This window comes from Taurulus bubalis (assembly GCF_910589615.1).
Source record: "Taurulus bubalis genome assembly, chromosome: 2".
NCBI lineage: Eukaryota > Metazoa > Chordata > Actinopteri > Perciformes > Cottidae > Taurulus > Taurulus bubalis.
The window spans coordinates 44618292-44630868 of record NC_136590.1 but is presented as its reverse complement, the minus strand read 5'-3'; the positions used below and the strand labels follow the sequence as shown (position 1 = coordinate 44630868).

The window sequence follows — 12577 nt, the reverse complement described above, 5'->3', positions numbered from 1 at the left end:
ATCAAAGTGGTCTTTGTTTTGTTTTTTTATGTGTGAATCCAATCCAACCTAATATCAAATTAGCTCCACGCTTATAAGCTGCTACATTAAAGTGATGAACACATTCATGCATCAATACTTACAATCCATGAATATACAGTATACTACTCAGAAATGCAGTTATGAGGAAAGTATTCTGATCTTTTACTTGATTAAAAGTAATAATATTACAGGGTAGAAATACTATGTTACAAATATACTTAAGTAAAAGTACAAAAACATCCGCATCAAAATATATTTTAAGCATCAAAAGTATTCATTATACAGGCTAACCCATTTCAGAATTATATATATCACATTACTGGAAGTATTGTTGCAGTGATGTGTTCATGACTTTTTGTTTTTAGAGTCTCATTTCATCTTAACATTTATAATACATCCTAATTTATTTGTTGATTATGTTTTAGATCATTAATTTGCAAAGTAGTAACTGATGTTTTAAACAAATGTAGTGCAATAAAGTAGCACTTAAGTACTCAAATTAAGTACAAGTACCTCAAAACTGTACTCAAGAAGCATTTCATTATTTCCATCACTGCTTTATTAGTATTTTTTGTATTTTACTGTATTTTGTATTGCTCATACTTTTTGCACTTTTACTGAAGTAAAATGTTGAACGCAGGACTTACATGTAAAGCGTATTAGTGAAACATTTAACATTTTATGAATGATAACTTAAAAAAAAAAAAAGACCACACGTAAACTGTATTTCAAGGAAAAATGTAATTTCCACTGTGTGAAAACGTAATACCTAATATCGATACATAACACCTCGGAAGGTACCTCTTCCTAAATCCGTCATCGTCTCATTAATTTAGTTAAATGTATTAATGCATCTGTTTTTATAGATCACATTCACCGGAAGTGTGCTCTTATTTTGAAGTAATTTCCTATACGCTATTACCGTACTAGAATACCCGCTCCTACTGTAATGCCAATATGCGCTCCTAACGTAATGGCTATATATATATATATGCTCTTACCGTAATGTCTAGTATATACGCTCTTAACGTAATGCCTATACGCTCTTACCGTAATGTCTAGTATATACGCTCTTAACGTAATGCCTATACGCTCTTACCTTAATGCCTCGTATATACGCTCTTAACGTAAAGTCTGGTATATACGCTCTTACCGTAATGTCTAGTATATACGCTCTTAACGTAATGCCTATATACGCTCTTACCGTAATGCCCTGTATACGCGCGCACCCCGTGCGGGCTGCTTTGCTTGACTGCCGTCTGAAAGTGAAAGTAAAAGTCGGCTCGCTAACCGTGGACGGCTCGGAGGAGAAAAACCGCACGTAAGGTCCTTAAATTACTGTTTATAGCCTCAACTACGTGGCCGTATTAATGCGCGACGCGTTTAGTGTAACCACTAAGAAGCAACGCGGGACAGAAGCGACCGAAACGAAGTTATTAACGAGTGCTGTAAAAGTATAAAAACCCTATAGCTAGCTACAGTGACGTCACGTATCAAAACGCACGTTTCCACACCAGAAAAACAGAAAAGAAAAGACGGGATCTAATGTGCGCGTTACGTCACCTGTTGGTGTTTTCACTGCGGCTACGCTGTGACTGAAGTACAACTGCGAAGTACTTGTGTGTTTTATGCTAACAGAGCTTTATACTTCTACTCCAGTACAGTACAGTTGAGTACATGTACGAGTACATGTACCCCCTAAGTACAGTACCTGAGTACATGCACCACCCAAGTACAGTACTCCCTAAATTCAGTACTTTAGTACCTGTATTCCCCAAGTACAGTACTTAGGTCGTACTCTCTCTAAGTACAGTGCTTGAGTACATGTACTCCCTAAGTACTATGTATGCAGAACTTTAACGGTACTTTACTTGTATTGTTTATTCTAAGTTATTAATGTTATTTATTGTATCATACAAACAGAAGCCCACATTATAAGACACCAAAAATACCATTAACATAACTTCTCATATATATATATTTACATACTTTTAAAATACTCAAGTACAAAAACCTCAAAATTGTACCGAAATCCAGTAATTGATAAGCAGTAAACTAACAGAAACATTCGTTCCTTTGTCAGACTCGACCTCCTGCATCTCGTCGTCCCCCAAAAGGAAAATGGTGGGCGTGGCGGCGCGGGGCGCCTTCCTCCTCCTCCTGGACGCGGCTCTGCGTTTGGGTCTGTGGGCCGGACTGGTGCAGCTGCAGTGCTCCGGGTGCGGCGGCGGGCTGGCGGGCGCTTGGGCCTTCGCGGCTGTAAAGTGGGGCGCGCTCCACTTTTTCACCTCCTTGCTGGCGGGCGCCCCGCCTCCTGGCGCGCTCCGCCGGCTGGCGGCGCTCCTCTGCCTCCTGGCTCCCGTGTTTGAAAGCGGGCGCGTCCTCGTGACCCCGGGGTCGCACGCCGGGCCGCCTCCCGACCTCCGCGCGCCGCTCCTGGGCCCCGCGGCCGCGGCGCTGGCCTGCGTGGTTTGGGAGAAGTTCCTCTGCGGTGGATCACCGGTCGCAAAGCGGGGCGCTAAACTGGACGCCGGGCGTCTGCTCGTGAGGATGCTGAAATACTTCAAACCGGACACCTTTTACCTGATGGCAGCTTTCACCTTCCTTCTCTTAGGGGTCGTGTGTAAGTGTTTATATTACGCATTATATTTGATATGTTTCCCTTATGTCACACAAATGCATACTGACATGTTTAGAAGTTGAATTGTTTTTATATCTATTTAAAGGTTTAGACATTGCTTCAGTATATTTACATTCAAGATGTATACCACAGATGTATTTATCATTTCCTGTGTACCATAAAAGTCGGGTTACAAGCCGCTACTACCTTTGGTGGTTGTCCCCGCTGTAGCAAGCTAGCGCTGCTGCTAGTTCTCCGCTAGTTCTCCGCTAGTTTTCCCCTAGTTTTTCCCTAGTTCTGCGCTAGTTTTCCGCTAGTTCCCCGCTAGTTCTCTGCTAGTTCTCCGCTAGTTCTCTGCTAGTTCTCTGCTAGCTCTCCGCTAGCTCTCCGCTAGTTCTCTGCTAGTTCTCCGCTAGTTTTCCCCTAGTTCTCCGCTAGTTCTCCGCTAGTTTTCCGCTAGTTCTCCGCTAGTTCTCCGCTAGTTCTCCGCTAGCTCCCCGCTAGCTCCCCGCTAGCTCTCCGCTAGCTCCCTAACAACCAGGGAGTAGCTAGTAGCTACAGTAAGGAGCTAGCAGCAACGCTAGCTAGCTACAGCGGGGACACCCACCGAAGGTAGTAGCGGCTTGTAACCCGACTTTTACGATGCATTTACATTTAAGACGTACACCACAGATGTATTAATCATTTCCTGTGTTCCTAACATGATTCATTCATTCATCTCTCCTGACAGGTGACACATTCATCCCTTGGTACATGGGGAAGGTCATCGATATGCTCAGAGGTCAAGTGCTTCAAACCGGCTTCTGTTATGCAATTGGACAGCTGGCACTCGTCTCTCTTGGAAGGTATTGAAGTTAAACTGTTTGTGTTTTACTAAGAACCACAAAACGATTACAATTATTTTTTTAACGTCTCTTTCTCAACAGCTCTCTGTTCTCTGGCTTGAGAGGAGGAATATTCATGTGCACGCTGGCCCGACTGAACAAGAGGCTGAAGCGGCTGCTGTTCCACACGCTCCTGCAGCAGGAAGTGCACTTCTTTGAGGAGAACAACCCCGGTGAGAGCAACAAAGATCATTCATTGTGTTTATGCAACACAAAGAAATTCATCATTTGCCCGGCGGACGAAACAAAAACAGTAGTAGATTCCTGTCGTAAACACCCACCCTGCATTTCGTTGCACAACCCCTCCTGTACAACGGCAATAAATATATAATAATAAATAACCCCTACCTCTACCCAGAATGCTCTTCAACGCTGCCTTTTGTCCCCCTCCCCCGCCCAGGAGGCCTCTCCTCCCGCCTCCACTCGGACGTGGACCGGATGGGCCGCACGGTGGCGCTGAACGCCAACGCTCTGGTTCGCAGCACGTTCAAAAGCGGCCTGATGCTCACGGTGATGTCCAGCCTGTCCTGGGAGCTCACGGCGCTCACCTGCATCGAGATGCCGCTCCTGGCCGTCCTGCAGAACAAATACATCGCCGTGTCTAAGGTACGTGGGATGGGACGGACGCCGGACTGCAGACACTTTACTTGTCGTCGCGTGTTTTGGTTCTTTTGCTAAAGTGATCCCGGTTGTTTGTTTGTTGTTGTTTGTAATCATAAAGGAAAGATTTTTAGTTTGTTCATTGTGTTGAAGTGTCGTTTTATCTGAACGTCAGTGTTCAGGATCTCATCTGGATGGATGCTTGGATGGATGGATGGATGCTTGGATGGATGCTTGGATGGATGGATGGATCATGGATGGATGCTTGGATGATGGATGGATGGATGATGGATGGATGAATGCTTGGATGCTTGGATGGATGCTTGGATGGATGGATGCTTGGATGGATGGATGAATGATGAATGGATGGATGGATGGATGGATGGATGCTTGGATGGATGCTTGGATGAATGCTTGGATGGATGATGGATGGATGCTTAGATGGATGATGGATGGATGCTTGGATGGATGCTTGGATGGATGGATGAATGATGGATGGATGGATGCTTGGATAGATGCTTGGATAGATGGATGGATGGATGGATGATGGATTGATGGATGGATGATGGATGGATGCTTAGATGGATGATGGATGGATGGATGGATGATGGATGGATGATGGATGGATGGATGGATGGATGGATGGATGCTTGGATGGATACTTGGATGAATGCTTGGATGGATGATGGATGGATGCTTAGATGGATGATGGATGGATGCTTGGATGGATGCTTGGATGGATGGATGAATGATGGATGGATGGATGCTTGGATAGATGCTTGGATAGATGGATGGATGGATGGATGATGGATTGATGGATGGATGATGGATGGATGCTTAGATGGATGATGGATGGATGGATGGATGATGGATGGATGATGGATGGATGCTTTATTCATCTCCAAGGGGAAATGTGTTTGTCACAGTAGCAAGCAAGGTTACATAGAACAAATATTGGAATGAAAATACTCAATACATACAACAAAACTCAATATATACAACCAATTAGCAGAGCGTATTAATTAAGGAATTCCTTTTGGCCTCTAATAAGACAGTCATGTTCATCACTGCTCAGGTGAGAATGGTTCATAGTTCACTGCCGTTACAGTAAAACATAAATACATAGTGGTGCTCTCAGTCACCACTAGGTGGAGCTCCAACGCATGAATACAATACAGATGTGATGCTTGTGTATGTGCCGTTTGACAGTCTGTCTCTTATCAGGGATTTAAAGGAAACTAATACGACGGTCTCCTGTCTTTGGCATCCAGGACCTGAAAGAGCAGATCCAGGACTGCCACGCGCACAACAAAGACCTGGCTCTGCAGACCATCAGCGGGATCCGCACGGTGCGCGGCTTCAAGGCGGAGAAGGAGGAGCTGAGGAGGTACGGCGAGGCTCTGGACCACATGTGTGCCGTGAAGACGCGCTCGGGAATCTACAGCGCCATCTTCCTCTTGATACGGAGGGTAAGACGGAGCGGCCAGAGGTCATGGAGTTTATGTGTGGGGCATTTCCACCTGAAGAACAAACAATACCATAAAAGTCGGGTTATACGCCGCTACTACCTTCAGTCAGTGTCCAAATTTGCACCCCGCTGTAGCCAGCTGGTGCTCATGCTAGTTCCGCGCTAACTTCTGCTAGCTCTCCGCTAACTTAAGCTAACTTCTGCTAGTTTCCGCTAGCTCCCCGACAACCACCAAAAATACGCATCGTCAGTAAAAACTGTTCATGAGACAGACAGCGAGTCAAAGTTTACATCCAAATGTATTTCTATAATTAATGAGACAATAACTAGTTTCCACTGTTTTGGTCAAATTTCTGATTTACAAGGTCTATGATATAGTCATAATTATAAATATTAAGTCATAATTTCAGTCAGCTCAAGTCAGAATTATGAAATGGTGGCAAACGCTTGACCTTCCATATTAAAAATATGAAATACAAATTATTAGACAATTAGTCTTTTACTCATTTAAGTCAAAATTATGAGTTAATAATTAAAAAATATTAGATAACATGTCAAAGGCTTTAACTTAATAAGTGAAAAATTATGAGATACTAATTTTTATCCAATAATTGTGACTTATTTTTTTCTTGGCGGGCCGGTCCTCCATACATGCTGCTCCAATAAAGTAAAAAAAAGTTGCATGTGTGATTTCTGTTGCTCGATGTGTTGCTGTTGTTGTTGAGTTAAACTACGATGTGGGTGCCCCCCCCACCCCCACCCACCCTGCAGCTGGTGAGTCTGGGCATCAAGGTGCTCATGCTGGTTCAGGCCCGCGCTCTCATCTCCGCGGGCCGCCTCAGCATCGGGAGTCTGGTCTCCTTCTTCTTGTACCAGAAGCCCATGACCAACAACCTGAAGGTGAGCGGCTCCGGACACACATCATCACATACTTAAGTTAGCTTCGCCCACCGGTGACGAGGACTTCTCTGCAGGAGATCATGTATTGCTACGGAGAGACGCTGTCCACGGTGGGCGTCATCTCCAAAGTCTTCAGCTACCTCGACAGAACGCCGAAGCGTACGAAGGCCGGCCGGCTGGCTCCCGAGGAGCTGGAGGGGAGAATCGTTTTCCGGAACGTCACCTTCACGTATCCCTCCGCCGCCGAGGACAAACCGGCTCTGAAGGTAAGGCCACTCGCGCGCCGAGGGTCCTACTTTGTGTCCGGAGCGGCTCGGACTTTAATCCGGATCCTCGCTCCCCGCAGTGCGTCTCCATGGAGCTGCAGCCGGGGAAGATGACGGCCCTGGTCGGCCCCTCCGGCAGCGGGAAGACGTCCTGCGTCAGCCTCCTGAAGCGGCTGTACGAGCCTCAGGAGGGACAGATCCTGCTGGACGGGGAACCGCTGCACCGCTACCAGCACTCGTTCCTCCAGCAGCAGGTAGAGAAGAGCCTCGGAGCTGATGATGAAGAACATGTCCGACAGAGAGAAAGGGGCCAAAATACTAGATGATAGAGAGACAAGGGGGCAGAAAACACAGGCCCTAAATCACACAAATAAATACATTCAGGGATGTTCTTCTTCTGCTTCTTCTCCTTATTCTTCTTTTCCTTCTCCTTCTCCCCCTCCCATCCTCCTTCTTCTTCTTCTTTTTTTCTTCTCCTCCTCCTCCCTCTCCTCCTTCTCCTTCTTCTCCTCCTTCTCCTTCTCCTCCTCCTTCTCCTTCTTCTCCTTCTCATCGTTCTTCTCCTTCTCCTTCTCCTTTTTCTCCTCCTCCTTATTCTCCTTCTCCTCCTCCTTCTTCTTCTCCTCCCTCTTCTCCTCCTTCTCCTTCTCCTTCTTCTCCTTCTCCTCCTCCTCCTCCTCCTCCTCCTCCTCCTTCTCCTCCTCCTTCTTCTCCTTCTTCTTCTCTTTCTCCTTCTCCTCCTCCTTCTTCTCCTCCTCCTTCTCCTCCTCCTCCTTCTTCTTCTCCTCCCTCTTCTCCTCCTTCTCCTTCTTCTCCTCCTTCTACTTCTTCTCCTTCTCCTCCTCCTCCTCCTTCTCCTCCTTCTCCTTCTTCTTCTCCTCCCTCTTCTCCTCCTTCTCCTTCTTCTCCTCCTTCTCCTTCTTCTCCTCCTCCTTCTCTTCTCTTCCTTCTCCTCCTCCTCCTTCTTCTTCTTCTTCTTCTTCTTCTCCTCCTCCTTCTTCTCTTCCTTCTTCTCTTCATTTTTCTTCTCCTTCTTCTTCTTCTCCTCCTCCTCCTTCTTCTCCTTCTTCTTCTTCTCCTCCTCCTCCTTCTCCTCCTCCTCCTTCTTCTCTTCCTTCTTCTTCTCCTCCTTCTCCTTCTTCTCCTTCTTCTTCTCTTCCTCCTCCTCTCTCTCCTCCTTCTTCTCTTCCTTCTTCTCTTCCTTCTTCTCCTCCTCCTCCCTCTTCTCCTCCTTCTCCTTCTTCTCCTCCTTCTCCTTCTTCTCCTCCTCCTTCTCTTCTCTTCCTTCTCCTCCTCCTTCTTCTTCTTCTTCTTCTTCTTCTTCTCCTCCTCCTTCTTCTCTTCCTTCTTCTCTTCATTTTTCTTCTCCTTCTTCTTCTTCTCCTCCTCCTCCTTCTTCTCCTTCTTCTTCTTCTCCTCCTCCTCCTTCTCCTCCTCCTCCTTCTTCTCTTCCTTCTTCTTCTCCTCCTTCTCCTTCTTCTCCTTCTTCTTCTCTTCCTCCTCCTCTCTCTCCTCCTTCTTCTCTTCCTTCTTCTCTTCCTTCTTCTCCTCCTCCTCCTTCTTCTCTTCCTTCTCCTTCTTCTTCCTCTCCTTCTTCTCCTCCTCCTCCTCCTCCTCCTCCCCCTCTAGATGGCGCTGGTTTCCCAGAATCCTGTGCTGTTTTCTGGTTCTCTGAGGTACAACATAGCGTACGGCCTGCAGGGCTGCAGCGCCGAGACGGTGAAGGAAGCGGCGAAGAAAGCCAACGCGGACGAGTTCATCTCTGAAATGGAGAACGGATACGACGCGGGTACGGACGTGTTCATGTACAGCATGTAACATTTAATAATTAACATTCTGTTTAGGTCTGTCCATTTAATGCCACTAAACTGCCTTTTTTATTATTATATATTTATTTATAACACTTATTTTAGATTGTTTTGCCTCTTGTGTGCACTTTTCCCTCCCCACTGCGAGACTAATCAAGGATTATTTTATCATATCTTAACGTTTTATCTGATATGAAACGCTGACGTTCATTCTGTTCGTTTATATATAATGAGAGGAAATTAAAAGAATGAGAAACACTGGTGTAACGGGTGATATCTCCAAAAGACTGAGGGACAAATTCTGTGTTTTTAATCATCTGGGTAATCGTTTTATTCCCGTGTCTTCCTCTCAGACGTCGGGGAGTGTGGCGGCTCGCTCTCAGAAGGACAGAAGCAGAGCGTGGCCGTCATCAGAGCGCTGGTTCGAGAGCCGCGGGTCATCCTACTGGACGAGGCCACCAGCAAACTGGATGTGGACTCGCAGCACGCCGTGAGTAGAGGGAACCGCCTTCACCGCTGGTTTCTACCGCCTGAAACCACCGGAGCAGCTGTTAGGGATTCAGAATGACTCACGGGACACAATATTCCACCCGAAAGACGCCCGAGTCACCGGGTCTGACTTTGAGGAAAACGAAGCCAAAGTTTAGTACTTTGCGGTAATTGAGCTGTCACTTTAAAAGTTAAAAAAGTGGAGAATAAAAAAAGAAGCTTTTTTAAATTCTACATTGCTTTTAAGTCATTAAAAGTGACGTATTTGAGTGCATGAGTGGATCCTGTGTATTCCAGAAAAGTGATTGATGAAGATATATTGTAGAGCCCATGGTCCCTAAGTGGATTTGGGTTTTCCTTCCATTCAGATTAAGCCTCATCAGGTTTTCAGAACAAAATGTCTGCCTGGATCTAGAATGTAGATGTATGACCACATGCGTGTAGAGAGGCATGAGCGCTACTCAATGATGGATCCTTTGGGTTTCTTGAGTCTGTGTGGACTCATTTCTCTCTCTGGCGGATGTGAAGAACACTGGGATGCTTTCGGCTGCACAGCTTGCAAGTCCATTCGTGGACACGTCTCCAGTGCGTGACCTCGAGAGCAACACAAACAAAGGCTGCTGTTCTTTGCAGAAGAACTACTTTGTCCTGTGTCATGTTTACGTTACACAACCGCGAACATAATGTTAAATAACTGTCTTTGTATTTGATTATTGTTTATTCAAGTGTGAAAATATTGTACATGCATTAATGTAAGCAAATTTCTCTGTTACTATGACATAAATCCATTTAATTTAGGGTTAAGAAACCTACATTACTCAAACATCAAGCTTAATACAGAAGAAAATAACAAAGACAAAGATTAAACGTTATTACACTAACTTTGTTCTTCAAAATAAAAGCACAGGATTCTTTTTTGCCCATGCAAAGGCCTGCGATTCACTGAAAACGGGTCTGCGAAGCCGTCGTCTTTGAACACACAACATTTTTGCTTCGAACCATATCTCATGTTTCTCCCTTTCTTCATGAGACAAGATTTGTGACGTTGTAGCGTGTCCAGTTTCCAAGAATGCCTTTTGTGTAAGTTTTAGGACAGATTGTGTTTCCCTTTCACCGTGCAACATAAAAACATGTTGAAGACCTTTTTAAAATCACAAACATTCAATCCACTTAATTTGTCCCTGCAAAATGGAGAAAAAACTCGCAGTAAAACAGAAACATGGAATGAAGTGAATGCAGCTTTTCCCATATTATTCAGGTTTTAGCAGCAGTCTTTGGTCATGGTTATAACATGGTTGCAACTCATTTCTAACACGCGTCTCGATTCAGTTGTTTTTTTACGTCAGTTTCCAGCATATATCCTCCTTCCTGTTTACGGCTACGCAAACCGGCCGGCCAACAGTCTGCATTAAAGTCCACGTATTGAAATAGCGTCTCCAGGCCATGGTGACAGACGCCTGCAGCCTAACAGTAATGCGTTCATGTTTTTAAAGTGTTGACGACGTCTGCAACTGGGTTTAACGGCTGTAAGTTGTGTGTACAGAAGCCAGCAGACGGCAGACGCCTCTGGTGACGCTAAACAAGCTCGCTGTCAACAATCTATTATTACCCATCACTTTAATATTTTCATTATAATAAGGCTAAAGGCTAAAGATATATATATATATATATATATATATATATATATATATATATATGTTGTATAGAAGCCTATACTTTATGTGATAAAGCTGCATTCTCTCTCCTGACCACCAGGGGGCGACTCCTCTGGTTGTATAGAAGTCTATGCTTCATGTGTTAAAGCTTCATTCTCTCTCCTGACCACCAGGGGGCGACTCCTCTGGTTGTATAGAAGTATATGCTTCATGTGTTAAAGCTGCATTCTCTCTACTGACTCCTCTGGTTGTATAGAAGTCTATGCTTCATGTGTTAAAGCTGCATTCTCTCTCCTGACCACCAGGGGGCGACTCCTCTGGTTGTATAGAAGTATATACTTCATGTGTTAAAGCTGCATTCTCTCTCCTGACCACCAGGGGGCGACTCCTCTGGTTGTATAGAAGTATATGCTTCATGTGTTAAAGCTGCACTCTCTCTCCTGACCACCAGGGGGCAACTCCTCTGGTTGTATAGAAGTATATGCTTCATGTGTTAAAGCTGCATTCTCTCTCCTGACCACCAGGGGGCAACTCCTCTGGTTGTATAGAAGCCTATGCTTCATGTGTTAAAGCTGCATTCTCTCTCCTGACCACCATGGGGCGACTCCTCTGGTTGTATAGAAGTCTATATAAATGACTCTACTTCTCTCTTGATGTATTCCCTCAGTAAACATTGTAAACATGAGTTTATGATTGTTCTGCGTTCTTCATAAAGTCGTACCGCCGTCTTCATCCTCATCCCGGTAACGTCGTCTCTCCCTCCTCTCTCCTCTCCTCTCTCCTCCCTCCTCTGTCCTCCCTCCTCTGTCCTCCCTCCTCCCCAGGTGCTGCAGGAGGTTCTGGCTCGCGGCCGCACCGTCCTGGTCGTGGCTCATCAGCTGTCGACCGTGGAGAAGGCGGATCACATCGTCTTCATCGAGAAGGGAGCCGTCGTGGAGGAGGGGACGCACCGAGAGCTCATGGCCAAGAGGGGGCGCTACCACCGCTTGAAGGAGGAACTGTTCTCTCAACCCGGCGGAGAACCGCAGTGAACTTCTACCACTTGCTTTGTTTACGAACTACAGTTTCATGTGAGAAGAAACATAGAATAATATACTGTGTATATATACATATTTTTTTTGTGTGCGTCACAAATATAAAAAAACATACGGATTGTGTGATTTATGTCAATAACCACAATAAAATGAGAATGGTTGAAAGAAAAATGGCATTTACGGTAGTTTGTTTCTTTGTTTTTCTTCTCTTAAGACCCGCCCTACTCTGCCTCTGATTGGATAGTACTTGTTTTCTTCTAACCAGAATTTATGAATATAATTTATATCTGATGAACTTGGTTCCTGATTTCAACTCGGATGTGAAAGCTTTTTATGGGATGGCGGCCTTCATGTATCGGGCTTATGAATAAAGTTACAGATCCAGTCACATGTTTGCTGTGGTGACATAGCAAAACATATCATAATGAAACATATCAGGGTTCTTACGGTCATGGAAAACCTGGAAAAGTCATGGAATCTTAAAATGGTTATTTCCAGGCTTGGAAAAGTCCTTGAAGAAAATTAAATCCCCAAAAGTGTAGTAAAAGTCATGTAAATGTGTTATATTCATGTGTTCATGACGTTCATTTACGCTGAGTTTGACATAATTAATATGCTTTTAAAAGAAACTCAAAATATAAGCAGGCATACATACAGGCATCTATATAAATGTTTATTCTTTTAATCAAACTATTGTCTCATTCATTTGTGTCATTTAAGGTTTACTGTATGCTTTGTGTTCTCATTGTTAGTTTAAATACTACATTTACTCACTTTTTACTGTTTACACCCAGATTTCACTAAATGTTTGATCATGGAAATCTGGTTTAAA

General features: G+C 44.7%; 1 protein-coding gene across 1 annotated transcript; it reads left to right on the top strand.

Moving 5' to 3' along the window:
• Positions 1–1292: 1292 nt before the first annotated feature.
• tap2t (transporter associated with antigen processing, subunit type t, teleost specific) lies at positions 1293–11910 on the top strand. The gene is made up of 12 exons (XM_079237993.1): positions 1293–1342; positions 2105–2644; positions 3372–3486; positions 3568–3698; positions 3926–4131; positions 5397–5594; positions 6365–6493; positions 6568–6759; positions 6840–7013; positions 8389–8548; positions 8921–9057; positions 11536–11910. Exons 2-12 carry the CDS (start codon positions 2143–2145, stop codon positions 11740–11742), a joined length of 2151 nt encoding a protein of 716 aa, XP_079094119.1. The 5' UTR covers positions 1293–1342; positions 2105–2142; the 3' UTR covers positions 11743–11910.
• Positions 11911–12577: the final 667 nt, after the last annotated feature.

Excerpts from the sequence above, each read along its gene's own strand:
- tap2t (XM_079237993.1), top strand. The coding sequence starts at position 2,143 with ATGGTGGGCGTGGCGGCGCGGGGCGCCTTCCTCCTCCTCCTGGACGCG. Across the intron at positions 3,487-3,567 it reads GCACTCGTCTCTCTTGGAAG|CTCTCTGTTCTCTGGCTTGA; the intron begins GTATTGAAGTTA and ends CTTTCTCAACAG. Across the intron at positions 5,595-6,364 it reads TCTTCCTCTTGATACGGAGG|CTGGTGAGTCTGGGCATCAA; the intron begins GTAAGACGGAGC and ends CCCACCCTGCAG.